This window comes from Phascolarctos cinereus, unplaced genomic scaffold, assembly GCF_003287225.1.
Source record: "Phascolarctos cinereus isolate Bilbo 61053 unplaced genomic scaffold, phaCin_HiC Scaffold_9;HRSCAF=440, whole genome shotgun sequence".
NCBI lineage: Eukaryota > Metazoa > Chordata > Mammalia > Diprotodontia > Phascolarctidae > Phascolarctos > Phascolarctos cinereus.
Window position 1 is genome coordinate 254,826,775 of NW_027556402.1, and position 27,820 is coordinate 254,854,594.

At 58.6% G+C, this 27,820-nt stretch overlaps 2 protein-coding genes across 3 annotated transcripts in view; one reads left to right on the forward strand and one right to left on the reverse strand.

Moving 5' to 3' along the window:
* Positions 1-5,675: 5,675 nt before the first annotated feature.
* OTUB1 (OTU deubiquitinase, ubiquitin aldehyde binding 1) lies at positions 5,676-11,562 on the forward strand. The gene is made up of 7 exons (XM_020968412.2): positions 5,676-5,784; positions 7,426-7,487; positions 8,101-8,199; positions 8,780-8,898; positions 9,343-9,427; positions 9,523-9,717; positions 10,137-11,562. Exons 1-7 carry the CDS (start codon positions 5,727-5,729, stop codon positions 10,332-10,334), a joined length of 816 nt encoding a protein of 271 aa, XP_020824071.1. The 5' UTR covers positions 5,676-5,726; the 3' UTR covers positions 10,335-11,562.
* Positions 11,563-11,804: 242 nt separating this feature from the next.
* Positions 11,805-27,820, reverse strand: part of MACROD1 (mono-ADP ribosylhydrolase 1) — a 209,863-nt gene continuing 193,847 nt past the window's right edge. For both annotated transcript variants that reach the window (XM_078148407.1, XM_020968413.2), the window contains 7 exons: positions 14,021-14,137; positions 12,896-13,017; positions 12,776-12,806; positions 12,618-12,691; positions 12,390-12,471; positions 12,158-12,190; positions 11,805-11,951 (listed from right to left, as the gene is read on the reverse strand). In XM_078148407.1, the coding sequence (XP_078004533.1) occupies positions 12,186-12,190; positions 12,390-12,471; positions 12,618-12,691; positions 12,776-12,806; positions 12,896-13,017; positions 14,021-14,137 (431 nt within the window). In that variant the 3' untranslated portion in view covers positions 11,805-11,951; positions 12,158-12,185. The remainder of the gene's footprint in view (positions 11,952-12,157; positions 12,191-12,389; positions 12,472-12,617; positions 12,692-12,775; positions 12,807-12,895; positions 13,018-14,020; positions 14,138-27,820) is intronic.

Consider the following 27,820-nt stretch of genomic DNA (forward strand, 5'->3'; position numbering starts at 1 on the left):
CTCTCCCGTGGCCCTGGCGTGCCGATCTGGGGTGACCTCGGTGACACTGCCCTCCGGGTGTCTGCTTTATGCCCTGTGCAGGACAAGGCCATCGCCATGACAACCTCCTTCGTTTGCCTCTTACTGCCAGCTGGCTGGGTCTTATCCCACCTGGACAGCTACAAGAAGAAGGAGTGAAGGGGTCCTTCCCTGCAGCGTCACGTGACCTCGGGACCTGCCCGCGCCCCTCCGGACCACAAGCTCTTCCCTGCATTCCAAATCCTGCCCGCACAAGCAGTTTTCTGATGAGTTAATTAATCATGACCACTTGATTTTTCCTTTGGAGTCGCCAGGCTTAGTGCTGTATGTTCTGGCCTGGGCAGATGGGACCTCCTCAGCATGTTAAAATAAAGCCAGTTGAAAGCCTCTCTTTAAAGTCCACCTTGTCTCCTGAGTGTAATGTTTGCCTGTGTGGACTTGAGCTGAGAGTTCAGACAATGCCGGGATTGTTCCTGGCCCGCCGTGGGGAAAGAGTTTCTTGACATGACTTTCCTCTTTTTACGCGAGGTCCCTTTGGAGGCTGCTCCTCTGTTCTTTACTAAGTGATGGGGCGGCTTCCTCTGCATTGGCCCTGCCACTGCCCAGAGAGTCGGGGAGAGCGGGGTTCAAATCTACCCTCAGACACTTAACTAGCTGTGTGACTGACCCTGCTGGCCTCAGTCTCCTCAGCTGCAGAATCCCTCCCTTCCTCCCAGGGTGGTCGTGAGGATCTGATGAGGTAATTGACATAGTGCTTACAGAGCGTAGGCGCATAATAAATGCTTGTTCTCTGCCCCTTCTACTCTTGAAGCGTCCTTTCTAAAAAGTATTTTTTCCCCAGTTACACCTAAAGGCAATTTTGAACAAAATCTGCCACTCTCTTCTCCATCCTTGTCCTCTTAGAACCAGGCCCATTTCAAAGGGTTCCTCCAGGGGACCTCCCTCAGTGTCCCATGAGGTGTACCTCCCGAGCCTTACTTTGCTCATTTCCACCTTCATTTGATATTTTCCACTGGGGAGAGCTGCGCTGGCGAGGGCTCTGGCCCCGTGGCCTCTGTCTCGGCTCTCGGTGACTGAGCTGGGTTGAACCTGCCCGTCGGCTCTGCGTGAGCTGGTGCTTGGATGTTGGCGGGGCTGTCTACCTCATCACCCCACAGGCTTGGTTTTATCAGGGCAGAGCAGGCAGGAGGGAAGGATATAAAGAGGAAAGGAGAAAAAAAGATGGAGGCCAGCAGTTGGGAATAACCTTATTTCACTGCTTTCTCCCACTTCAGGAGGGTCCTCTCCCTTTTAGAAGAGTTGGTGGTAGCTAAGGTTGAACCCCTTGTTTGAGTATTTCTGGGCCTTCCCCCATCACCCCAGTGGTTCTGCCTTGTTGCCCTGGGCTTCCTTCAAGCAGGGGGCTTCTCCCTCTGACCCTTGGCCAGCTATCCTTTTTCACAAATGCCTTCTTCGTGAGCAGGGGGTTGGCAATCCACCCTGAGCTTTGAGAGGTGGGGTCTGAGAGCCCCTAGGAAGTTGTCCTGGGGCCTTTTCAGGCATCTTTCTGCAGATCCCATTCTCTCCTCCCCTGCAGCGGGCCTGAGCCTGCAGATCTGGGCTCTGCAGTCGGGAGTTGGGGGGAAGGATGGGTGGCGTCATCTTTCAGAACACTGGCTGTCAGCTGCCTGCCCGAGATCATCTTGGGGGAGGGGGTAACCTGGGCCCCAGCGTTGATCTCATAGCCATGCTCCGGATGCCGAGCATGGGGCAGCCTTGTGGGTTTCCCTGGTAACTGCCACCTTGCCCACTGTAGCCTGTCAGGAGTAGGGGCATGGCTGCTTTTCATTGCCAAGGGGGAAGTTGTGTTGCTTGGGGCATCTGGCATTGAGCTCCGGGTGGACAGCAGCCATGGCCTTCAGAACTCCTGTGTCAGACTGCTGAGGACCGAACCTGGCAGGTGGAGGTGAGTGGGGCGGTTCCTCCGTCCTGTGGGGGCCCTTGGCCTGGTGTGTGTGGGTGGGGGTAGAAGGGAGAATCGGGGGGACCAGTGACCAGGCATTTTCAGGCTTTGGACCCCTGGGAAGCTAACTTGGACTGAAATCACAGGGTCGTGCCCCAACCTCAGCTTTCCAGGGCACGTGTGAGGGATGAAGGGCTCCTCACCGATTCCTTGCAGGAGCCCCTTGGCTTTGTGAGAGTCCTGGCAAAGCCTGCCAGCTGCTCCTGGCACACGGCTCTTTGAGTGAGGATTGGGGTTATTTTGTCCCCTGTGGGCTGCTGGGCGCTCCAGGCTCAACCAGAAGGCCTCGAAGCAGAGACGTTGCCAAGTCTCCTCTGACATCAGCTGCCTTGGCTGACTTGGTCCACGGCTGTTGGCCTGTGGATCATCGCAAGTACTTCCCAAGGTTTGAGCTCGCCCTCCTGCAAGTGACCCGGCTGCCTGCTCAGCAGATCCCGACTGGCAAAGACTCCAGGGCCTGCCCGGTGGCATTCAAGGCTTCCTGCCTCATTTCAGGAGGAAGGAGCCTGAGCACCTACCCAGCAGCCCCTTCCCCGTAGGAGAACTGTGGTCCCCCTCCTGGAGGCCTGGCTGCCTCCTCTGGCCCACCCCACATGGACCATGGGTGTGGCCTGGGGAAGAGTCAGGGCATGTTCCCATCACACCCTCCCCCAGCCCCACTCCCTGGAGACCCGGAGGAAGTCCAGGGGACACAGGCCAGTCCATCCCCTAATCTGTCACCTGTCAGCAGCAAGGAAGGGCACCTGACAAACGTCCTGCCCAGTGAGGCCTCTGGTCCCAGTGTTGTTCTGGAGATCTTGCAGCAGCCGGGATGAAGGGCCCTCAGAGATGCCCAGAAGGAACTGGGGGGGGGGCTTCATGGTCACTTTCTGCTGAGGATGGCACTGTGTGAGGGCGGTGCCAGCCTTGGCTGTCCACAGCACAGGGTGGGCTGCCCATGCCTCTGGCCAGGAGGTTGTCTGTTAAATGTAGACTAAAATATGGCCAAGCAGAGCACAGGGCACCTGTAAGAATGCACTCTGGTAGAGGGACCCAGACATGGGGGGGGAAGCAGGCTGTGCATGAGGGCCAGGTGGGCCAGTGCCAGAGATGGCCTTGCTGCTCTGCCTGGGCACTGGAGACCCAAGGGATGCTCAGTGCATGTGCCGAGCTGAAAGCAGGGAATGGGGTCTCAAAGGAGGGTCTCTGCCAGATTTGCAATCCAGGTCACCACCTCTCCAGATTATACTGTGCCAGCTGTTCAAGTGACCCAGATATCTGTCTGCCCTGAGCCACAGCCAGGCCGAAGCAGGGATCTTCACCTGGACCTGAGGTTTCCACCAACTTGGGGGTTTCACTCCCCTGTCAGTAGAAATTCCTGATGTGTACAAGTTCCTAACTGAGGTAGCCATGAGGCTTTGATTCACAGACATGCCACCAGCACTGGGTCTGAAATGCTAAGGGGGAAGAGGACATTCCCTCTAACCAGGGTGGGTGGGTGCCACGCTTCTGGTGTGTAAAGGACACTCCCTTCAAAGTCAGTCCCAGCTCCAACATTAATACATTTGAGATGTCCCAGGATCTCACTTTCCCATCTGTACAAGGGAAGATAGATTATGGCTAAGGTCCCTTCAAGCTGGAATTTGGGAGAAACCTCTTGGGTGGTGGGAGTGGGGAGAGGAAACAGGAGGGCTGAAGGCTTGTCGGGTGATATGTGTAGTTCTGTTTGTCTCTGGCCCCGGGCTAGAAGCTGGGACAGAAGTTGCCTCTGGGTTCCTGAATTCTCCACTTGGATTTTAGGGTCCACAGTCTTGTGTCTGAACATGCTACAATGTGAACTTGGCAAGAGATCTCCGGGGGAACCCTCAGGGTTCTGGGCTCAGCCTTGTGCTGCTCAACCTTCTGGGCAATGACTTGGATGAAAGCACAGATGAGATGTTTATAAGATTTGTAGATGGAACACGGTTGAGTGGGACACCTAACACTCTGGATGATGGAGTTCCCAAAAGATACTTATGGAATAAGATACCTTGGGGTCCAACAACCAACTGCCCGAGTCCGATCTGATGAAGGCATTGTCCAGTGAGACAGCCACCAGTCTGCAGGTCTGCAGACTCATTGTGCAAGTCCAATAGAAGTGGGCAGTGGGAAGCAGCAGCCGGAACCATGTGGCTGCACTGAGGTCTTCGGTTTCCAGAGAGGAGGAGGCCACAAGTCATCTCATGCCCTGCTCTGACCAGCCAACATCTGGAGGAGGAGTATGGGCAGTCCTGGGAGCCAGGGCTTAAGCAGGTGACTGATGAACTGGAGAAAGAGGGGAGCAGGGATGGGGAGGGGGCTCAAGTCTGTGTCCCCTGAGCATTCGGAGCCTGGAGAGAAGACTTGGCCAACACAGTGCCTCCGTTCAAGCATTTGGAGAGTTATCAGGGACCAGTCTCAGGGTGGGACCCAGAGGGCAGAATCAGGGCACACAGGGCACGTTGCCAAGAGGTCACTTTAGACTTGACATTAGGAAAAAACCTTCCTGATCATGAGAGCTGCCCAGAGCAGCACAGGCTGCCTTGGAGGTGGGCTGGAGTGGGGTACAGGAGGGAGTGAGTTCCCTGTCACTGGAAATCAGACAGCTCATCAGAGTCTATATTATGGGGATGCGCTTCAGTTACAGGCCGGATGTCCCTTCCGAGAGTCTGCAATCTTGAGGGTTTCCGCTTTACTAGAAGAGCATGCTAAAATCTTTCCTTAGGGTGTTCACTGGAAAAAGAGTGGAATTTACAGTAGCGGACTGAGGTTCAAATCCTGACTGTGTGACCTTGGGCAAATCATGTAACTTCTGGGTGTCTCATTTGGCTCATCTGTAAAATGAGCAGATGAGCTGTGAAGTTCCTCCCAGGTCTCCATTTTTGGTCCTAGGAAGCTGTGATAATGAGGTGGCTAGGGAGGGAGGGTCAAGGCGACTCTGCAGTAGAAAGGGGCAGCTGGAGAGGCCTGCTGGGGTCGCTGCCCGGGCATCTTTACAACGTTCATCTCTGCTGAGATTTAAGCACCTGCTGTGTGTGAGGCATCTTGTGCTGAGGGTGGATGTCCACTGGACTTGGAGCCAGGCTGGCCTGAGTTTGAATTCTGCCTCAGACACTTGCTGCTGGGCTGAAGTGACTTAAGTCACTTCCCTTCTCTTGAGGAAGATGGACCAGCTGGGTGATGTCTTCTCTGGGCCTCAGTTTCCCCATGTGCATAATGAATGGGTGGGGCCAATGCAGTGACCGACCCCTTCCTGGGCACACACGAAGCAGTCTGCCTAGCTGGGTGACCTCTTTCTCAGGTCCTCGGTTTCCCCTTGCCTCCAGTGGAGGAGGAGACTGGGTCAGCTGTATGAGTCCCCTCTCTGCCTCAGTGCTCCCATCTGTACAACGACGGGCTCCACTCCCCTCTGGGCCTCAGTTTCCTCATCTGTATGCCCAGGGGGCTGGGCTGGATGACCTCCGAGGCCCTTCCCAGCTGCAGATTCCAGGACCCTGGGCGCCGAGCCCCATCTCCCGACGCCTCATCCCTAGCTTCCTGCTGACTAGGCGGCCCAAAAGGGAGGGCAGGGAGGGGCGGGGGCGGGGATTCCAGTTGCTATGGGCGTTGCTATGGAGCGTGGAGTCCGGAGGAGGCGGGCGGCCATTCACTTCCGGGAGGAGAGGCGCTAATAACCCGGAAGTGGTCGTGGGTGCGGCGCTGTTTAAAGATGGCGGCGGAGGAACCTCAGCAGCAGAAGCCGGAGCCGCTCGGAAGCGACTCCGAAGGTAGCGGCCGCGGGGGGGGGGGGGGGTGGGGGCCGGGGGCCCCTGGGGAGTGCGGGCGATGCGCGGCCCGGCCATTACGGAGGGGGCCGGGGCCGGGGGCCGTAGAGCTGAGGCGAGGCGCGCGGGCTCCATCGCTGCCCCCCACGTACCGGGGAAGCAGCCGCCTCCTGAGACCCCCCCCCGGCCGCGTGGGCGGGGGCGGAGGGGGAGGGGCAGGGCGGCCGCGGGAGCGGCGCGCGGGCACGCGAGCGCGGGAAGGGTCGAGCGCGCCTGCGCGGCCGAGGGGGGGTGCGCGCCCAGTGCCAGACCGAGGCTGCCGCGGCCGCCCCTCGCGCGCACCTGCGCCCACGCCCGCGAGCACGCGCCTTCCCCTTCCTCCGGCCGCACCGCAGGGCGGGGATGCGGGGCTAGGGGGCGGGACTCTACCTCCCTTAGCCCCACCCTCGGGTCCCTCCCTCTCACACCTGGGCCCCTCCTCCACGCCCCCAGGGCTGACGCTCCCCTGCCCTGATTTCCTCTGGCCGCGCGCCCCCAGGCCCTCTAATTACCCCCTTCAAGTCCCAGGGCCCCCCTTGGCTTCCTCCCCCCACGCCTCCAAATCCCTCATCTCCCCCAAAGCCCCCGATTTTGTCTGGCCCCCTCCCCTATCTCCCCCAAATCCCTCGATTTCATCTGGTCCTCTCTGCCAGTCCCTTAAACATCTCCCCCAAATCGATTTCATCTGGTTTTCTCTCCCCCCATCCTGTGACTTCGTGAGGTCCCCTTTCACCATGTGAGTGTAGCCTGCTCAGGTGCCCCCTCTCCTCTCCGACGCTGTGGCCCCGACCTCGGCCTGCCTGTGGTCCTCTCCGCCTGCCCCGCCCCTGCATCCTTCATCCCTCCAGGTTGGCCTGGCCCAGCCTCGGGGTCTCTGGGGCATCTTCTCCCCCCAGATGCTTCCTGGCTTCGCCTCCCTCCGGCCCTCTGGTTAGGCCTCCCCCCACTATCGCGGGCCCCGGCTGGCTGGCTGGCTGTCTGGGTGGGGTGAGATGGGCCAGGAGGATCCTGTGTCTTCCTCCGGCTGAGCTGGTACCTCGCTGCCGCCCCTGCTCCATCCCCCAGAGACCTGGCTTCGGGAGGGAGTCATGTTACTGCCTGGGAGGGGAAGCCGTGTGGGGCAAAGGATTGCTGTGGGTGGACAAAGGAAGCCCAGCTGGTGCGGGCGGCCCGGGAGGAAGACCCGTTTGGTGGGAAATGCTCGGGCTAGCGAGGGTCACTCTCTGAGGGTCAGGCCGGAAGGCTGCCTGGGGCCTCTTTGGGGGGGCACGCACCCCACTCACGTGCTCTGGAAAGTTTCCATTATACCGTAACCTGGAGCTGTTCTTGCATCCGTCGCTGGCCAGTGCTGTAGAAAGAGTGACCGGAGAGGCCTTGGCAGGTGTAAGAAGGGGCCTCTAGTTCATTCTCCATGTTTTAAGGAGTCGGAAACTGAGGCCCATAGAAGGAGATGACAACAAGTCAGATCCAGGAGATCTGGGCCTCAGCCCCCTATGATCAGGGCCCTAGACCAGCATCTTTTGGGCCTAACCCAAGGTGTCTTTGCAGAGGAGGTGGCTGACTGCAAGGGCCTTTCATATGCTTTCTGCTTTTTCCTTTTTCCAGGAGTTAACTGTTTGGCCTACGATGAAGCCATCATGGCCCAGCAGGACCGAATTCAGCAAGAGGTGAGGGGAGGAGGGCTGTGCCTGGAGGAGAATGAGGCAGGGGAGAGGGCTGTGCTTGGGGGGGGGGGGCAAAGATCTGGCTCTGCCTGAGGGGCCCCATGTGCTGGGTTGGGCCTGGTCTCCGCTGGGGGAGAGTCATCCATCGATTTCACTGAATGGGACCTTAACAAGGCAGCTGCTTGTCCACAGTTGTCAGCCTGGGAGGTTGGAGGATCCGGAGTCCTTTGGGCGAGTCATTTAACCACAGTTGTCCTCCCCGGCATTTCTCTGAGATCTGACCAGCCGCTGATCTGTCTAGGGAGAATCCAGGCCTGGACCAAAAACCCAAACGAAAGGATGACTAGAGAAGACGCGTGAGCCTGAGGCCCTGCCTTGTGCTCTTTGGGCTCTGGATCACTTGTCCAGGCCTGGGTTTGGGGAGCAGCTCCTCTGGCCGAGCCTTCTGAACCTGGTTCAGGGGTGTGGGAGAACCAGGGTTTTCCTGAAAGACAGACCGAGGTCCCTCCAGGAGCCCACGGGCTCCGGTGCTTCTGCCTGGGGGTTGAGGTAGACAGATATTTTCCTGGACCTGCCAAGTGGCTGCTCCTGTCCCCTCCTTCCTTCCCCTTTGCAGATTGCTGTTCAGAATCCACTGGTCTCCGAGCGCCTGGAGCTCTCTGTGCTGTACAAGGAGTACGCGGAAGACGACAACATCTACCAACAGAAGATCAAGGTTGGGGCTCCTAGATCCCCCTTCTTTTAGTAGATGGACGAGGGACCCTTCTGATTCCACCCGAGAGCCGGGGCTTCTGAAAGTGGATGGGGAAAGGCCCTCTGTACAGTGTTTAGTTGTTGGGGTCTGTAGGGCCTCGACGGGAATTTCAGAAAATGCTTATCGAATCACTTTATAGGCCAGAAACTGGCTTCTGCTCTTGCCTGGTGCATGCGGCCAACCCTGTGGGGACTCGGCCCACCTTGTGTGTGGTGTGGCCGCTGAGGCGAGCATCTGAGCATATCACTGGGGGCAGCCACGGCCTGCCTTCTCAGAAGGCTGGTGTGGTGAGGGAGCCCCACGTTTGAAGTCTGTTAGTGAGGGTAGTTTCTGATTCCCCTCTCTTCACTGCCGTTTCTTGCTGAGAGAACATCCCACTTCTGCAGGGCTCTGAGCATTGATTTACAAGGAGCCCTCACTTTCCTGCATGCTTCTTCATCTGGCCCTCCTCGAAGCTGTCCACAGGGCCATCCCTGAGCATAGACGGGAAAGCCGCCCAGCTTCACCTCGGCCTTCAGTGGCTCCTCCATTGTCTCCACAGGACCTACACAAAAAATACTCCTACATCCGAAAGACCAGGCCTGATGGTAACTGCTTCTACCGAGCCTTCGGGTTCTCCCACCTTGAGGCCCTTCTGGAGGACAGCAAGGAGCTGCAGAGGTATCCCCTGAGGGTGTCTGTGGGGTCCTTTCCTGAAGCCCCTTCCAGGCCAAGCCTGCAGCAGTGAGCTTGGCTGTCATGGCCCGTGTTAGAGGCTTATAGAGTGTTTTCCTGACCACGGCGTTGGGGAATCAGGCAGCATGAACATTTGCCTCCTCATTTTGCAGATAAAGAAACTGATACTCAAATTACGACTAGTCTAGGGCATGGTAGTCAGAAATGTCAAACTTCGGGTTCCCAGCTGAGGTCTCTTCTGACCCCCATCCCGGTAGTCTTTCCACTAACTTCTGGCCACTTTAATGAGCCCTCAGCCCTGCCGGGCAGTCCGTGCTCATCTCTTCTCTGCTCTTTGTTGGTGCAAAGCCGTGGACCCAGATGCTCTTGGCTCCCGTCCGCCCACCTCCCTCTCCTTCTTCCCTCGTGACTTTTGCCTCCTTTACACAGGTTTAAAGCCGTCTCTGCCAAGAGCAAAGAGGACCTGGTGTCTCAGGGCTTCACCGAGTTCACAATTGAGGATTTCCACAACACGGTGAGCGGGCCTCTGGCCCCCAGCTGGGGGGGGGGGGAGGCCTTGGGGCCAGGCGGGGTGACTGACCAGCTGCCCTCTTGCCTCCCTCTGGGCAGTTCATGGACCTGATCGAGCAGGTGGAGAAGCAGACCTCAGTGGCCGAACTGCTGGCCTCCTTCAACGACCAGAGCACTTCCGACTACCTGGTGGTCTACCTACGGCTGCTCACCTCGGGCTACCTGCAGCGCGAGAGCAAGTTCTTTGAACACTTCATCGAGGGGGGACGGACCGTCAAGGAGTTTTGTCAGCAGGTGCCCGCCGGACCCTTCCCCCGTCCCCGGCACCCCCTCAATGTCCAGCTTGCTCCTCAGCACACTGACCTTTAGCTTGCCATTTTTTTTACCTTATTTTGGTCCTCCTGTCTTCCGGATGTGGGCACTTCATCCCCTGGTGCGATCATGGCTCACCTACTCATGAGTCATTGCACCCAAACGGTTCATTTTCTGCTCCCTAATCTGGCAACCCCTTAGCCAAGCCGGTCCAGGGTTGTCTGGCCAGGCCTCCTCCAGGCCAGCGGCCACAGGAGCACGGGCCCAGGAGCAGCTCTGACCTCCCCCTGCCCACGTCCTCAGGCTCGGTTTTGTGTGCCGGGGCAGGAGCGGAGGGGCGACGAGTGGCGTGGCTGCGCCTGGGTCCGCCCGGTCACCTTTCTGCCCTCTCGCCCCTCCAGGAGGTGGAGCCCATGTGCAAGGAGAGCGACCACATCCATATCATCGCGCTGGCGCAGGCCCTCAACGTCTCCATCCAGGTGGAGTACATGGACCGCGGTGAGGGCGGCACCACCAACCCCCACGTCTTCCCGGAGGGCTCGGAGCCCAAGGTATATCTGCTGTACAGGCCCGGACACTACGACATCCTGTACAAATAGGCGGGCCGGCGCCGGGCACGCCTCTCCCCCCCGCTAACTGGCGTTAGACGTGTACAGAGGTTTTTTGTGGTTGTAAATGGTAATATTTCACTCCCCTTTCCCCTCCCTGTCACCCGTGACCTTGCGTGTTTTATTAAAGGGGATGCTGGTGGTGAGGCCGTGTGTGCGCGCCCGTGTGTTGCTGTGCGCGCCCTGGGTCTGGCTGCCCCTGCCTGTTCGTTTCACGCTTCTCCTGGGTCCTGGGCCCCTTTCCTCCTCGTGGGGACCTTGGTCCAGGTCTAGCCAAGCCTTGGGAGTTGGGGCTCCGTCCTGCCCCCAGCAGTCAAACCCAGGAGGAGATGGCCTGTTAGGGCAGGGGGCTGAGGGGGGCCACCCTGCATGTTCTTCCGAGGACTGTCACGCTGGGAGATGATGCCACTGCTTTTGTTTTAGTGTCCGGATCTTCTCCTGGGGGCTGCAGGGTCTCTAACTGTGCTTCCACGTGGTGGTCCACCTGCCGTGGTGCTGACCCAGTGTGGCCCAGGCTCGGTGGCCACCAGATGCTCAGCCCTGCAGATGGAGGGCTGGCTGATGCCTTCGGCCCTGTCTGAACTCCCTGGCTTCTGGCTGGGGAGCCTCCGGGAGGCCCCCCAGCTGCCTCTGCTCTCCCTTCTACTGCTGCTGCTTCTGTCCTGGTGCCTGCCTTGGTCTTGCTTCTTAGAAGGTTTGGCTTGTTCTTAGCTCTGCCCCCAGCAGAGGGCACTGCCGCTCTGTAGCAGCATGGTGCAACCCCTTCCTCTCTGCCCTGGCTGCTGGGGTAGCGGGCTCGGACCCCCTGGGGCCCCACAGACTCTTCAGTGGCTTCTCACAGGCCTGGGGGCTTCACTATCCTCCCCGGGCGGGCATTGCCCCTCCAAGAGGCTGCCTGACCGTGGAAGGTGGGGAGCCCGCTGCCCCCCCCACACTCTTGCCTTCCTTCCCCTCCCCCTGCTTTGGCTTGCTGGGCCTCACCGGCGTTTTTCTGCTCTCTCTTCTGAGTTTGCCATTTCTTCCAGCAAGGGGAAGGGCAGGTGGATCTCCCTCTCCCCCACCGCGCCATCCGAGCCACAGAAAACCACCCCCTCCCCCAAAGAATTAATGGTTTGTCTGTCTCCTCTTAGACTGTAAGCCCCTCGAGGGCAGGGAGCGTGGCTGTGTGTTCTGTGCAACTGTATCGCGCCTCAATAAATGTGAACTAATTGTTGGCAAACAGGCAGCCGTGCCCCCCTCCCTCTCCTGCCGCCTCCTGGGTGGGGAGGGCAGGCGGCCAGGCGCACAGGGAGGCGGGTGAGCCCCGGTCAGCCCTCGGCCGGTGGCTTCTTTCCCTTTGGTCGTCCCCTACCTGCTGGGGGTGGGGGCAGGACAGATGATTCAAGCCCCAGACCCCCCCCCAGCTTCTGACCCCCCACTTCTGCAGCCTCGTGCCCACATTCATCAAGCTTTGGGCACCAGTACTGAGCAGAACTCTTTATTGAGTCGTATTGTGACAGCCTCATTCCTGTGGGAGGGTCATGGGGAAGGGGGATCCGGGGTGAGGGCAGCTTGGGTGGGCTGAATGGTCTCATCCTCAGAGCTGGGACTGCAGCCCCGCGGGAGGATCTGCAGGGAGAACCCCAAGTGTCAGCCCAGGCCCCCTCCTGCCTCCCCACCCTGTTCCCCCGCAGCCCCCAGCCCTGGCCCGGGATGGGGGAGGGGGAGCCAGCAGCCCTGTCTGCCTCTGGTGGGGGAAGGGGAGTGGGTTAGCTGGTGCCTGGGAGGATGAGGATGGTTAGTGCCCGCGCACAGCACTCTGGGACCTTTCTTACCAGTCTTGGGGAGTGGGGAGGGGCAGCTTCAGGCTGGAAGGCAGAGGAGAGTGAAGGCCACGCACAAGGATGAGTCCTCCCCCCCCCGTGATGCTCCCTCCCCCAGGCTCCAAAGGACCCGAGTCACCTGGGGTGCACCCTGAGGGTTCAGGGCTAGGTGGGGCGCCCAAGGGGCACCGGGCGATTTGGGGGCAGACTAGAGAATGGGGTGGGGGACGGAGGGGTTACCTACCCACAGGGAAGAAATGAGGCAGCCGCTTGCGGTATATCTCCTCGTCCTTTTCCAGGAACACGCAGATGAGCAGTCGATCCACCTAAGGCCAGAGAAGGGTCTGGGTGCTCAGAGAGGACCCCCCCCCAGCCAGTCCCTCCCCCTTCCCTGTCAGAGACTAGAGCCAGAACCCCCTCGTTTGTAGAGGACACCGTGGAGCTGGGGGGGGTCCCCAAATGAGCCCCCTACCTTGTCCTTGTGCTCCTCCAGCCACTCTCGGAGGGTGCTCAGGACGACCTCAGCTGCAGCCTCATTGGGGTAACCTGCAGGAGTCCAGGAGGAGCTGAAGTCTCAGCGGCTTCTCCCCCCACCCTGCCCACTTTCCCTCTGGCCACAGCCACACTCACCAAAGACCCCAGTGGAGATGCAAGGGAAGGCCTGGGAGACAAACACAGCTGTTAGCTGGGGCTTCTGCCCGCGCCCCCCAAATGCACACAGCCAGGGCCCAGGGCTCCCTCCTCCCTCACCACTGAGCGGAGGCGGTGCTCCAGCGCCAGCTGCAGGCTGTTCACATAGCAGTTACGCAGCTCCTGGACCTGGCTGGGGCTGGGGTCTCCCTGAGCGATGGGCCCCACGGTATGGATGACGTCTGTGGGAAGCGAGAGCCGAGGCTAACCTCAGGGTGGAGCCCCACTGTGGCGCCCCTGCCCTTGCCTGGTGCCCACATGCCCCCTCCTTGCCCAGAGAGTGGCTCAGGACACGACACCAGGGAGGGGGAGTCCTTGGACTGCTGGCACCCGTGGTGTGCGATTCCACACTCAAGCGCTGCCTGGATGACCTTGGCCCAGTCACTTCCCCTCTGGATCTCTGTTACCTCAAACCCCCATCCCTGCCTGGCGCCTCCTTCCCCCTACCCAAGGGGAACCCAGAAGACTGACACCAGCTGACCTGGCACAATTAAGATGGGGAATGAAACACCCAGCCCACCCACTGGCTGATGGGAGGCATACAGGCCTCCCATCCACGTGGGCACGGACCACATGAGACAGCGTGGAGGGACATGGGCACAGCGCCCAATCCAGACAGATTCTCTTTGTCTTTCCCTCACCTCTGCCTAGGAAAGTCTGGAAGCCTCCCCATCTCGCCCAGGGCTCAGGGTGTGAGGCCCTGAGAGGGCCTGGAGGTGAGGTCAGTGCCCAGCCAGGGGCCCGGGGCCTGCCAGAGGCACCCCTGACATCCATCCAGGCTGGCAGGCTCAGGGTACAATCACCCATAGGGAGGGGGCAGAGGGCTGTGAGTGGCTGTGACCCCCAAGACCCAAGCCTGGATGTGATGCTATGAGCCGCTGTGGAACACGTGCCACACTTGGATGGGGTTTTTTTTTTGGTTGTAATTGCCACTCTTGCCATGGGGATGGGCAGAGCAGGTGGCCAGCAGTTGCCCAAGGAGGCCGGGGCAATGTGGGGTGGTGAGAAGTGAGGAGGGAAGGCAGGGGTGAGGACCCAGCACACAATGGGACAGACCAGGGAGGGTGCCCTGAAGGGACAGAGGGCCCAGGCCAGGGGTGTGCCGCTCCAGAGGCCTCGCCTGGCCTAGAGCTCAGAGGAGGCGCATCTTCTTCCCTCTCAGGTTGCAGGGGCAGGCATACGTACACTTGGCCGGCAGGCGGTAGCCCCCGGTGATCTTGGCTTTACCAGTCTCGCAGCTATGTAAAGTACGGCACTCCTCGGTCAGCAGGTGCCCCGCAGCTCGGTGGATACAGCCGTCCACTGTGGAGGGAAGCAGCAGGGCCCCCTGAGCTCTGGCCCTTCCCCCCGACCTGCCTGGGCCAGTGACGTGCCCCTAGGTATGGAAAACACTGTGTGTGGCGAGGGAGCCACCCGTGATGGTCCTGGGGAACCTGGGGGTTCTAGGCTCCACTTCCGCCACTGATTGTCAGGGCCTCTCTGGGACTCAGTTTTCCCATCTGTAGAGGGCTGTGCCCTAGAGGATGTGTTCTGTGTTCTAAGGCCCCTCCCCGCTCTGATCTTCAACGTTATATGGTTCTCAGGTGCCCCCACCCAGCCATGACCTTCCACATTCTAGGTTCGAAGGTCCCCCAGCTCAATACTTTACGTTCCAAGGTTTTCTCCCCATCTCGCCCAGCTCGGCCATGCTATCTCCGAATTAGAGGTTCTGCCCCAAGCCCGGTGAGTCCTCAGGAGGGGATTGGGGAAGCCCCCATTCAGCCTCGCGGAATGGCGGTGTGTGGGCCAAGGGCTGGCTCCCCAGCAGATGTGCACCAGGCCAGCCAGGGCAGCCTCCCTCCCGGGACCCCCATGCCTGGCCTCGTGCCTCCCCCTCCCCTGCCCCTTTCTCATCTGTCTGGAAATGAAAGACCTTTGGCAGCCTTCCCAGGGCCAGAGGGAGGAAGGCAGGAAGGGGGTTGGGGAAGAGTCTCAAAGCACCTCTGGCTGGGGGCAGGGTGGGGGGCTCTGTGTGTGGAAGGGACTGCCCCTCCCCACACCCCGGCCAGGTTCCCTTCTCACAGTCCTGGCCTGCGCCCATGCTGGGCGGTAAAAGGCACCGTCCCCTCGGGGGTCGAGAGACCTTCGAGGCTGCCATAAGCCCCAGTGTCTTGCCCTAGCAAAGGATGGCCTGGCAGAGGGCTCCTAAGAGCATCAAACCCACGCCCTTTCTGAGGCCTGGAGAAGGGAGGAGACTTGTTCAAGGTCACACAAAAAGAAGGTGCCAGAGACAGGGCCAGACCTCCCCCTCCTAACAAAGGACAGCAATATTACTGTTACTATTGAGAATACCAAAAACAGCCACGGTTACCTTCAGCTAATTCCAAGCCTCCTGCCCTCATTTGACAGAGAAGGAAACTGAGGCTCAGAGATAGAGGACCTCCTTCCCAGGGTCTCACAACCAGTCCAGGCCTCTTTGGCCTAGGCCAGACTGCCCTCCGGCTGAGTACAGTGGAGCAAGCGTGAGGACCTGGGTTTGAGTCCTGGTTCTGGCTTCAATGTGACCTGTCTGAGCTTGGGCAAGCCATTTACCAGGCTGAGCATCTTCTTCCTCAGTCCAACCTCTTCATTTTACAGATTGGGAAACTCAGGCCTGGAAAGTCACTTGCCAGAGGTGACAGAGTTTCCCAGGCTGGGACCCAGATCCTTCAGCTCCCAAGCTGGTCTTCCTTCCTGATGACCCCCCAGCCCCAAAATCCTTCCCCCGTCCCACGGGAGGGCACACGGGCCACAAGGTAGGCCTCCTTCTGCACGCACGCTCCACCACCTCTGCTGAGAGCACAGAGGCGTCTCCTCATGGGTCCTTCCTCGGCTTCCTCTGTGAAGAGAAGGGGCTGGGGTGGGAGGGAGGGATGACCTGCAGTCTGTGGTGACCTTGACCTTGACCCTGACCTTCCCCTGCGGCCCCCTTGGCCGTGAGTGCTGGGGGGAAGAGGCTGCCCGTTTCCTATCGATCTGCCTCTCTATTATTCCCTCATTCTCAGTCTATCTGCTAATCCAAGAGACGATATTTCACCCACAGACGCGGCTTCTCTTCCCAGCGCAGGGGACGTCCAGCTTCTCACCCTGCCCCCCCATCCCAAGCCTATTCCTGGGGTCTTTGCTAGCATGTGTGGGGAGGGGGTGGGTCCAGGGGGCCACAGGGTCCCAGATCCAAAGCTGGGAGGGTTCTCGGGGATCCCTCCCCCATTTTACGGCTGAGCAGGATTGGAACCCAGGTCCTCTGACACCCGGGTGCAAGGCACTGCCTTCGGGGAGCTTACAGTCCAAGGCTACAGACAAGAGCACAAATACAGAGACCACGGCCAGAGGGAGGGCCCACATCTCCATTGGTGTGCAAAGCTCACTGTCTCACCACAACCCTGGGAGGGAAGTTCCTGTACCCCTATTTTACGGAGGAGGAAACTGAGTCTGAGAGAGCCTAAAGGATTTGTGGGAGGGGACCCTGATGAGGCAGCAGAAGACTTGAGATTTGCAAAGTGCACAGCATACAGTAAGCGCTTCATTAATGCTTGTGGACTCAGACCCTAAGGCAAGATCTGAACTCAGGTCTTCTCCACTCTGGGTCCATCAAACTATCTCACAGGGCAGGAGGAGGAGGCGGTGACCTGTCCAGGCCTTGTAATGCATGTAGCACGACTGACCACTAGGTGGCGCAGCGGATAAGGCCCCCCGAACCCGGAGACAGGAAGACCCAATGCAAGTTCTCATTCATTCGCTCACACAAGCTGTGTGACCCTGGACAAGTCGCTGACCCTCTACCTCAGTTTCTCCATCTGTAAGATGGGGATAATAACAGCATCTACCCCGCAGGGTGGTTGTGAGGATTAAACGAGATGTGACGCGCTTTGCAAGCCTTCAGTCGCTACGTAAACGCCAGCTATTATCACTCTCACAAACGTCTGTCAAGGGAGCCATCGACTGGCTGATGACTGTCATAGAGCAGACAGCCATGTGAGCTCGCAGGATTTAGGTGCTAGAGGAAAACAGTGGATACCCTCTTTTTCCAGAGAGAGAAACCGAGGCAGCCGGGAGGGTGGGGGCAGCATGGGGACTCAGGGAGGCTGTGGGGCCTGCCAGCTGACCGGAGACTAGTCACCGACCCCCAGCCGAGGGAAGAGTGAGAGAGAGTCACAGGTGGAGTGGGAGCCACGGGCCGCACCCGTGCCCAGGCATGAATCACAGGTGGCTGGCTCCCCTCCCTGCGGGTGCTGGGGGCTTCCACAGTCCAGATCTGGGGGCCCTCAGAACCTGGGCTGTCACGGCCGGGAGGGGTCAACCAGACCAAACGCAGATGCCAGGGCCTGAACCTCTTTACCCGGCCTCGCCGGCAGGCACCTCTGCCCCCTGAGCTGTGAGCTGACATCTACCCCCATCCTAGCCTGTGACTCTACCTCCCTGGGCCTGGGAGCTAATTAAGCTGCTGAACAAGGTGCAGCCTCGTTAGCTGAGCCTCCTCTAATTGGAGCCAGGCTCCTCTGCTTATTTATCCAACAGGCAGCCCCAACCCCAGGAGGATGCAGGGCCCCAGGGGGCAGGGCAAGGCCGGGGGACCCCGGGGACCCCAAGTCCTGAAAAGCACCGCTGGCCGCCTTGGGTGCATGCCCTGACGGGGAGCCCTGATGGACCTAAGCCGAGCATGGGCAGGGCAGAGCGTTCCCACAACTGCCTGGGCGCGGGAGGTGAAGGGACGTGCTCAGGGCCACAGAGCCAGCGTGGGCCACAGGCAGGACCTGAACCTAGGGCTTCCTGGTGCTGAGGGGCCTCTCTCCCCAGCCCACCAAACTGTGCAGGAGGAATGCACGCAGAGAAAGATGCATTCCCTCTCTGGCCTCCAGAGGGCTCCAGGAGGCTGGTGCCACTGGCAGGCACCATGCCAGGGCCAGCACCGACCTGCCTGTCAGCCCTAGAGTTGTGGCCGGAGCCTGCGGCCCTGCTAGAGGTGCCGTGCCCAGCAGCCTCCATCGGGGCCAGCTGCTCTGCCCCTCGCCCGCCCTCATCCTTCTTTCTTCTCCCCTCCTTCTCTCCCTTCATCCCCTTCTCTACCTACCTCCCTCCCTCCCTCTCTCCTCTCCCTCCTGTTGTTTTCCCTCCTACCCTGGGGGGCCCAATTAAACATAATTTCATGACTTCATTCGGCAACAGCACTGTAATGTTTCCCGGTCCTTCCAGACAGTGGCCGGGGTAGGGGCAGGCGCCCAGAGGAGGGCCTGGGCACTCAGGCCAGTGGCCCAGGAGCTGGCCAGCAGCCTCCATACGGACCTGGCTCCCCGCCCCCACCCCTCTCCTCCTCCTAGCTCCCAGCAAGGCGTGAGCTTGAGGCCGCTTTCCTGAATGAGCTCAACAGCTCTCTGCGTCTGTGGGGAGAAGCCTGTTTGGGGGAGCAGTCAGTCTGCAGGACCCTGGGGGGGGTCGTCCAGACTGCCCTTGAAAAACCCCGGCTCCAATGCCAGCTGAGTGACCTTGGATAGGTCACTTCCCTTTCCCGAGCCTCAGTTTGCCCCTGTGTAAAATGGGGGTAGTGATATGGCCTCACCAGATGTGGGGACAAAGAAAGTACATTGCATTAGTTTGAACCCCACACAAAGGAGGTGACCGCCGTCCCGACGAGCATTTTGGCCCCGTAACAGGAGCAGCAGCCCATGTCACTGGGAGAGGGGCTCCTTGGAGGAGGTGGCCTCTGGGATGCTTGGGCCAGGTGGGCCCCGGAGCAGCCTGTAACCGTGGAAACGGTCACTCTGCACCTGGGAAGGCTTGAGTGTGCCTGGAGGGAGGGGGCCCAGCCTCTTCTGGCCGCTCCAGATCCAGGACTGGGGTCCTGACCTTCGGCGCCCCCCACATTCTGCCCCCACCTTACTTCACAGCAAAGGCCTCTGCAGGCCTCCCTCCAGGGAGGCACTCTGTGGACTGGAAAACCGAGGCCCAGCGCACGAGGGGAAGGGGCTGCCGGGGTGTAGGTGCCGGGTCCCCAGCCCCGGCTTGGACAGATCACGTGTGTGTCTGGGCCCCGTCCCCCACCTCCTCCTCACGGCGCTGCCCTCCCGGTCCTTTATCTTAGTAACGGGGCTATGACGCTCTCCCAGCAGGGAGCCCCCCGCGGCCGCGGCCCTGGCACTTCCCCGGTCGGCGGGGGTTTGGCGCTGCTGCCCTTGGCAGGGTTCCATCCCGCCTGGCGGAAGAGGAGGACAGAGATAATTTGTATTTAACAGACTTAATGTTTCCTGCCGTGGTCGGGAGGAGGGAGACAGAGGGACAGCCGGGAGATGGGGCTCTTGGGGCTGACCAGGGGTCAGTCCGGCCCCTCCTGTCCTCTGCCTCACCCTGTTCTTTAAGCATCTTCTCACCTCTCTGCCCCACCCCTAGAGGGGATCCTGGGGCTGGGACTTGTGAGGTAGTGAGCTCCCCATCACTGGCCGGGTACAAGAAGAGGTATATTGCTTGCAATCCCTCGTGGACCTGATGACCTCTGGGAGGTTCTGTGTCCACCGTGCCAGCTGTCCGCGAATGGCTGGACAGGAGCAGACGCGGCTGGGGGCCCTGGCTTCCTGGGGCCCTCAGCCTGGTGCATCCTCACTGCACTGGGGGATCGCAGAGAGACCTTCCAGGCACGTGGCCCAAAGAGGAGGGGACTCTGGCCCAGTCACAGGCTGGCCAACCCTCTACACGTGGGGTCCCCCGCCCTCTCCTCATGACTCCTCAGGGTCTCCGTGGGTGACACCCAGAGTCTGAATCTCATCGGATTCCTACACCCACCCTCTGTGGTATGCAATGTTCCAAATGGGGCCTGACCAGGGCAGAGGCTGAGATGGAGGCATCTCCTGAGCTCGGGCCCCTTGGGAGATCTGGCCCCAAAGCAGAAATCAGGTTGAAAAAGTAAAGAGAATGGGGGAATCTGCTCAAAAAGTAGCTGCTGTTCTACCCATTTTACAGAGTAGGGAACTGAGGTCAGAGCGTTCCAGTGACTTGCTCAAGGTCACACAGCCAGTGTGAGAGGAAGGATTTGACTCATGGCCAGGACTCTTGCCACACTGTTTCTCTACATGAGGTATATCAGCCCTGAGGCCCAGCGTAGGCAAGGGGGTGCTGGTGCAGGAGCTCCGGATTCTGACTCAGACATTGAGGGCCCTCAGAGACCAGAGTCCACCCCTCCTTTTACAGCTGGGGAAACTGAGGCCGAGTGTAAACCCACGCCGCCTTACGCCAGATTCACCAAACAAATGTGGGGCCTTGGTTCCACGTCAGGGATAGGAAGATGAAAAGAAAAAGGGCTCCTGCCCTCCGTATGCAGCTTCTGGCCCACAAGGCCAGAGGTGACACGGACCTGCGTCCTAGAGATGAAAGGAGCCTCAGGCTCCCCCTAAGCCAGCCTCTCCATTTTGTAGAAGAGGAGCCTGAGGGTCAGAGAGAATCAAGGCAGCAGCAGAGTTGGGGAGCCTGAAGTCACAGGGCTGGTCCCCAAAGGTTGTCAGTCATCAGGAAGACAAAGACAAAGACTAACCCTGGGGAAGAAGAGGGGCCCACAGCCAATGGGCCCGAGTTCAAATCTTGCCTTAGACACCTTAGAGCTGTGTGACCATGGGCCCTCACTTGGCGTCAACTGACTCCTCTATAAAATGGGCTGACAATCTCTAGAATATCTCCCTCATAGGCTCCCAGGAACACGGAGTATGACCCCCCAAACAGCCAGCCCCGTGCCCCAGGTTAGCCTGGTGTGGCCGGCCCCCCACCCGGACCCACTGGGCCCCAGCCCCCCCTCCTGCAGGGTCTGGGGCCGGCCAAGGAGGGCGGGGCCAGCCCGGCCTCCCAGAACCAACCAGGGCTCCTCTGGGAACAATTTAGTAACAGCACTTTAAGGGGTTGCTGCTGGATATTTAGGCCACTGTAATATTCATGAAAGGAAGATTAAATATTTAAATTTATGCAGCAATAAAACAACCTCAGTGGGGTAGCGTTTTTCATGTTAAGCAAACAAGCAAACAGGGGCTAATTAATTATTTAATGGAAATGTCTTGATACTGGCCTTGGTGGGACTGGGCGGGGCTCCTGCTGCGGGAGGGCGGGGCTCAGGGGGCCCGGAAGAGCTGGGGAGGGCAGAAGTCCAGCGCCTGTGTGCGCCTGTGCGCGGGTGTAAAGTCTGTGTGCGCCTGTGCGTGGGTAACTGCATGTGAGTGTACGTATGTAATCTGTGTGCATGCGAGCTGTGTGTATGTGTGTGTAAGTAAACTGTGTATATGTATAAACACGTGTGTAATCTGTATGTGTGGTGTGGGTGTAATCCCCTGTGGTGTGTGCAATGTATGTTCATGTGATCTGTGTGTGCTTGTGTATGTGCATGTGGGTGGGCATAATCTGTGTGCACGTCTGAATGTGCGTGCACGTGTGTTGCAAGAATGTGGTGTGTGTGTGTGAGCATGTAATCTGAGTGTGTGCGTGTATGTGCGTGCGTGTGATCTGTCCCCTCACTTCCCAAAGTGTCGGCCTCTCCTGGGGACCCTCCCTGGCTTTCCTTTGCCAGCCCCCCTCCGGCTCCCAGCTCCCCAGTAGGGCCACGGGGGCCCTCGGGCCTTTCTAAAGCTCTTTCTGGACCTGCATCCCTCCCCCTCAGGACAGAGGACTCAGAGGGGAAGGAGCCTCAGCCCCCTCCCACCCAGCCTGGACTGGCCCAGCCCTCGGGGCAGGGGAGCTCACTCCCTGCAGGGGCAGCTCCACTTCTCGACCTCAAGCCCACGATGCCCTATGCAGCCTGCCCTCCCCACTCCCGGCTCAGTCCTCAGAGGCCTTGCCGGCGCCGCCCTCAGACCCGAGACAGCAGAGTTTGTGCCCCCAGAGGCATGGTCTTCTCCAGCTAACCAACCGCCCTTGGGTCCCGTAACTGATTCTCATTTAGACTCTGACTGCAATTGACAGATGAGGAAACTGAGGCTCAGACAGGTCAGGTGACCTGCCCAAGATGAGTGACAGAGCCAGAATTCTCCCCACTTTAAAGAGTACGGAACTGAGGTTTAGAGAGCTCAAGGGAGGACAGGCCATGTCTATCTGGCCTCCCAGCCAAGTGACCATCTCTCCTCACCCTCCCCAGCCTTTCCTCAAGCCTCCTCAACATGGATTCTACCAGTCTGGGGGCCGGGGGCAATACCTTGAATTCACGCGGTATTTTAAGGTTTGCGAGTACTTTACAAACATCATCTCATTTGAAGCTTGCAGCAACCTTGTAGGATAGGTACGATAATGATACCCATTTTACAGATGCAGGCACTGAGGCTGAGGTGAAGCAAATGGCCTAGACTCCCATAGCTACACACATCTAAACCCAAATCTCCCAAGACCGTGCACAATCCATCTGCAAAGAGGAGGCTGGGGTATAAGAACACGTGTCACGTCTAAGGAAGGAACGCGACGGTCACATTCCCCTGAACACTGACATGAATGGACGGCTCCTCCCACACTGACTGCCAGAGGCTAGGCCACAGGCAGCTGGCGCTTTGCCCCAGGGTCCAAATTTCAAGGGTACTGAAAGCACAGGTAATGGCCCAGAGAACAGAAACACAGCTTAACATGTGGTTAGCAGGAATAATTAGTCTAAATAGGAAGCCACCAGATGGCAGGGCTGGGGGAGCTCCACCCTCCTCCTTTGGAAGCCCCTCCTCTGTCCTGCCCTGCCCTGGCCAGCCGGACTTTTCTGACCTGCTAGAGCCAAGCCAGTCACCGGTGGAGGCGTTGGGGATGCAAAGACTGAATGACCTGTGCCTGCCCTCAGGAAGCTGACGATCTAGAGGGGAGAAAATGTGGACTCATAGAAATACAGGAAATAAAGCTGGGTGATTTGGGGAGGGGAGAGGTTCTACGGAGAAGCTACCTCCCCTTTGGCCAAGTCTGGTCCACCATCCCCCTCCTCACCAGGCCTCCGCTTCCCACTGCAGGAGCCCCCTAAGGGGTCCCCTGGCCCGATCCACCATCCATGCGGCCCACCAAAATATAGCCTCCATCTCTTAGGGCCTCCCCTGGTGCCCAGGCTGTGTGGATTTGGGGAAGAGAGACCCTCCAAAACCAGGAGTGATGGTGAAAAGGGAGGCCCATTTCTGGCTGGGAATGTCCTCCAGCCTCGACCCCTGAGGAGCCCAGACTTGGCTGTGCCTGAGGACGCACCCCCAAATCCACAGTCTCCTGTTTCAGTTTTCCCATCTGTAAAATGGGTACAATGATTGCTACCTGAGCTGCCTCTGGGCACCTGAGAGGGTGCTGATCCCCGGAGGTGATAAGTGGGCAGGGCTTTGGAAGCTCTCCAATCCTCGAGCCCAGAGCCCCCCCTGCTCCTAAGCCAGCCCTCTCTAGATCCCCTTTCCCAGCCCCAGGACGCTGGGGGGAGGGCAGGTTGGGAAAGGAAGAGGAAGCAGAGAGTGTCGTGGCTGGAACAGACAGACAAGTCAGGTTGGGAGCACCCAAGAGAGGCAGGGGAGCCCTGACTCCAGGGGTTAGAATGCCTGCATCCTTCCTGACTACTCGGGGGCAGGCCTGTCTGTGCCCGCTCCAGGCCTCAGTTGGCCGTCAGAAAAAGGGGAATCATGCAAATTCCAGTTCAGCAAGCATTTATTAAGGGCCTACTGTGTGCATGGCGCCTGCTGAGGGCTCTAGGTATATCAGAAGGGAAAAGACACAGGTTCTGCTCCCAAGGAGACTTGACCATAAGGCCACCGGTCTGAGGAACCTGGGCCAGAACCCCTGGGGCTCTCCTGCCTGGGCAGCTGGAAGGGAGGGCAAGCAGGGAGAAGGGAAGAGGGATGGCCCCGAGAGGAAACAGAATGAGGAGGCAGAGCAGCAGCCCCGCCCCTGTATGTCTCCTCTCATCCCACAAGGGGCCAGGCCCTGACATGATCACTCCCCCCCTGCCCTACCGTGCCCTCTGCATAACAGACTGAAAAGAAACACCAAGCCACCCCCCCATGGCCATCCTCCGGAGGGTCTGCCCAGCTCTACCCACTGAACTTCCCTGTGCTGTGTGGGAGAGACTGCTGGGGGACCTTGACCAAGTCCCCTCCCTTCCCCAGGCCTTAGTTTCTTCATCAGTTAAATGAGGGGGTTGGGCCATATGATCTCAAAGGCCCCTCCCAGCTCTGATATTCAGTGTTCTAAGCTCCTTCCCAGCTTTGACATCCCCTGTTCTAAGGCCCCCTCCCAGCCCTGCCATTCCATGTTCTAAGACCCCTCCCAGCCCTGCCATTTCCATGTTCTAAGATCCCTCCCAGCCCTGATATTCTATGTTCTAAGATCCCTCCCAGCTCGGATATTCAGTGTTCTAAGCTCCTTCCCAGCTCTGACATCCCCTGTTCTAAGGCCCCCTCCCAGCCCTGACATTCCACGTTCTGAGACCCCTCCCAGACCTGCCATTCCCATGTTCTAAGATCCCTCCCAGCTCTGATATTCCACGCTCTGAGGCTCCTCTCAGCTCATTCCTTGTTCTACACTCCTTCCTGTCTTTGATGGTCTGGGTTCTAAAGCACCACCTAGCTTTGACAACCTATGTTCTTGAGTCCCTTCTGTTCTAAGTTCTCTGTTCTGAGGCTGGTCCCGGCTCAGCTCTTCTATGCTAAGCCCTGAGCCCTGCCGTCAGGGCCTCAGAACCAGGGGTTCACTGCCCAGTGCAGACTCGATTCTCTTCCCGTCCTGGGCCTGGAGGTCAGTGGCTCTGCCCACACTCCCAGCGGGAGCCCACAGCCTCTCTATGTCGCTCCCCCTCAGGGCAGTGCCAGGCAGTATGCCCGATGCTGCCCGGTGCCAAGCAGGGGGTGGGCGAGCAGGCTTCCCCTCAGCTGGGGGCGAAGACAGATAGGCAGGGGCTCCAGCTCTGTGATTTGAAATTCATTATTGAGTGAGAGCGGCTCCTTAAATGGGGATTTGAAAACATTAAGGCTTCATTATGGATATGACTGCCGGGCCCCATTCATCATGCAAAAATCACTCCCGTTATTAAAAAGAACCTCGTGGCGGCCCGCTGACGCCCGGCCTGACTGCGGGGCACCAGCCAGGGGCCTAGGGTGGGACGGCCCCTGGGGGGGGCTCCCTTGCCGGGGCCAGGTGGGAAGGCTGAAGCACCAGCCTGGGCCCTGCGGCCCGCCCGCTCCCCGCTGCCCTGAGGTTGTTACACCCTCTGAGGTTACCCTGGCTTCCCTCCAGGCCCACCTAAATCCGTGACGGCCCCTGACTCCGAACCTGCTCTGCCAAGCCTTCCTGCTCGGCCCACCTGTGGCTTGCTCACAGGCATCTGTCTGCATGTTGTTTCGGGGAGGGGGCGCTCCCTGAGGGCAGGGACTGCCTTGTGCCTCTCCGTATCCTTAGAGCCTGGTGCACAGGCAGGCGTTTAATGTTTACTCACCCACTGAATGTGTGACCGTGGTGTGCCTCAGTTTCTTCATCTGTAAAATGGAGGGCTGGATTCCATGACTTCTGAGGTCCCTCCTCTGCAGCAAGCTCCCCTCCCCACATTTCCCTAAAGCACTTCACAAGGCACTCACTGGCCCGATCCCACATTCCCCAGGATTACCCCCAGCTAGAAGGACAGCGCAGGCTACTGTTAACTCTCAAGGTGCTCCTGGGCCTCTAGGGGAGAGGGGACACGGACTAGCTCCCAGGAGTGCAGATTTTAGAGATGGAAGGAAGCTGAGGCTTCATCTGATCCAGCCTCTTCACTTTGAAGAAGCAGAGACTGAGGGTCAGAGAGGTCCCCACAAGTACCAGAGTGGGATTACAGGGAAGCTTCCAACAAAGTGTTCTGGAAAATAGGAGGGGGTGGAGGAAGAGGCTATTACTGTGCCCAGTTTACAGATGAGGAAACCGAGGCAGGCAGGCATGAAGTGCCTCCCCAGGGTCACCCAGCTACTATGTGTCTGAGGCTGGATTTGAACTCAAGTCTCCCAGATTGCAGACCTAGCCTCTCTCCATGTGGCTGCCTGTGAGTGACTGATTACTGTTCTTATTCCACCTGACCCGTTCTCCCTTAGACTATAAGCTCCCTGAGGGCAGGGGCTGTCATCTTCGACCTTGGGATCCTGGGCAGGGAGTCCAATGTCAGTACAGCAGGGACTTAAGAAATGCCTGCGGACTAGAACCCGGCCTGGGTGGGGGTGGGGCGAGGGGAGCTGGGTCCCCCGCCCCTGCTCATTCTCCAGCCCTCGGCGGGACTCTGGTATCTCACAGTGTGAAGAGCAGCAGACCTGGAGGAGAGCGGTGGCGCGGGGGCCTGGGAGAGCCGGCTTGGTGACTGCTAGGCTGGAAATCCTGGGCTTGGTGAGAGGGCCGGTTCTGGAGACCGTGATGGGAGCAGCCTGCAGGCCTGCCCAGCAAGGGCGGGCTCCTCATTAGCACTAACTGGGGCCGGGCACCCCAGGAGCCCTTGCTGCGCTAATCTCGACAGCCAGAGCAGAGCCATTTCCTGAGCTGAGGTGGCAGCAATAAGGGATTAGCAGGACCGGCCGATGGGGCGATAGCGGCTCGGGCACGGGGGCATGAGGGGATCGGGAAATGAAATGAGCAGAAACCACGGCGTGAATACACACCAGCCGGTAGAGTTAATGCTCGCAGGCAGTGGTGCAATGTGTGTGTGTGTGGGGTGAGAGAGTGAGGGGGAGAGAGAGACAGAGAGAGAGTGAGGGGGAGAGAGAGAGAGAGAGAGAGAGAGAGAGAGAGAGAGAGAGAGAGAGAGAGAGAGAGAGAGAGAGAGAGAGAGAGAGAGAGAGAGGGAGAGGAAGGAAGAGACAGAGACAGAGAGAGGGAGGAAGAGACAGAGACAGAGAGAGGAGAGACAGAGAGAGGGAGGAAGAGACAGAGACAGAGAGAGGAGAGACAGAGAGAGGGAGGGACAGAGAGAGCGCCAGGGGGAGAGAGGAGAAAGAAGGGGGGAGAGAGACAGAGACAGACAGAAAGAGAGACAGAGAGAGAGAAAGGAGGGAGGAGAGAAAGAGAGGGCTAAAGAGAGGAGAAGAGACCGAGAGACAAAGACAGACAAACAGTGAGAGAGAGAAAAGAGAGGAGAAGGAGGGAGGGAGGGGAAGAGAGAGGGGGAGAGACAGAGAGAGGAGGGGAGGGGAGTAAGTAGGGAGAGTGAGAAAGAGAATGAGAAAAGGAGTGAAAGAGAAAGAGGAGAGAAAGAAGGGGGAGGAGGGGGGAGGGAGGGAGAGAGGGAGGGAGGGGGGAGGAAGGGAAAGGAGAAACCAGATGAGAGAGAAGGGGAGAGTAGGGGGGGAGAGAGGGCAGCCCGGGGAAAAGCTCACTGATCTGCGTGTGCCATGGGTGACATGGGAGTCTGGGGCAGGTGAGGGAGGCCCAGGGTGTGTGTTGGGTCTTCAGACAGAGGACAAGGCCAGGTCCACAGTGAAGGCCTGGGTGTAAATGCCCTGCACTCTCTCCCTCCTGCTCTCCGCCTCCTGGCATCCTTCAAGGCTCAGCTGACATCCCATCTTCTGCCAGGGGCCTTTCCCCACCCCTTTCCTTCAGAAATGACCAAACTCTCCGGCCTACAGCTTGTTTGTACAGAGCAGTGTGGTCTTCCCCGTTAGACAGGGAGCTCCCTGAGGGCAGGGACTGGCTTGGCCTTTCTATGGATCCTCAGCACAGTGCCTGGCACACGGAAGTGCTTACAAAATAATTATAAAGAGTACATCAATAGAATACCCTGTAATATTAATATATCAACACAAAAATGTGTGATATTAATGTACAAGACAGCTATAACCCATTACATTAATATAATAATAAATTAATATAATATATACTACTAATATAATAGGTCAATAATGCTATTGATACAATAATATATAATACTAATATAAATGATGTATCAACATAACACATTAATGATAATGTGAGGATATATTAATAATATTGACACCTCATATAATATCAATATAATGATATTAATCTATAATATAAATGATATATTAATACATACTCTTA

Excerpts from the sequence above, each read along its gene's own strand:
- OTUB1 (XM_020968412.2), top strand. The coding sequence starts at position 5,727 with ATGGCGGCGGAGGAACCTCAGCAGCAGAAGCCGGAGCCGCTCGGAAGC. Across the intron at positions 7,488-8,100 it reads AGGACCGAATTCAGCAAGAG|ATTGCTGTTCAGAATCCACT; the intron begins GTGAGGGGAGGA and ends TCCCCTTTGCAG. Across the intron at positions 9,428-9,522 it reads TTGAGGATTTCCACAACACG|TTCATGGACCTGATCGAGCA; the intron begins GTGAGCGGGCCT and ends CCCTCTGGGCAG.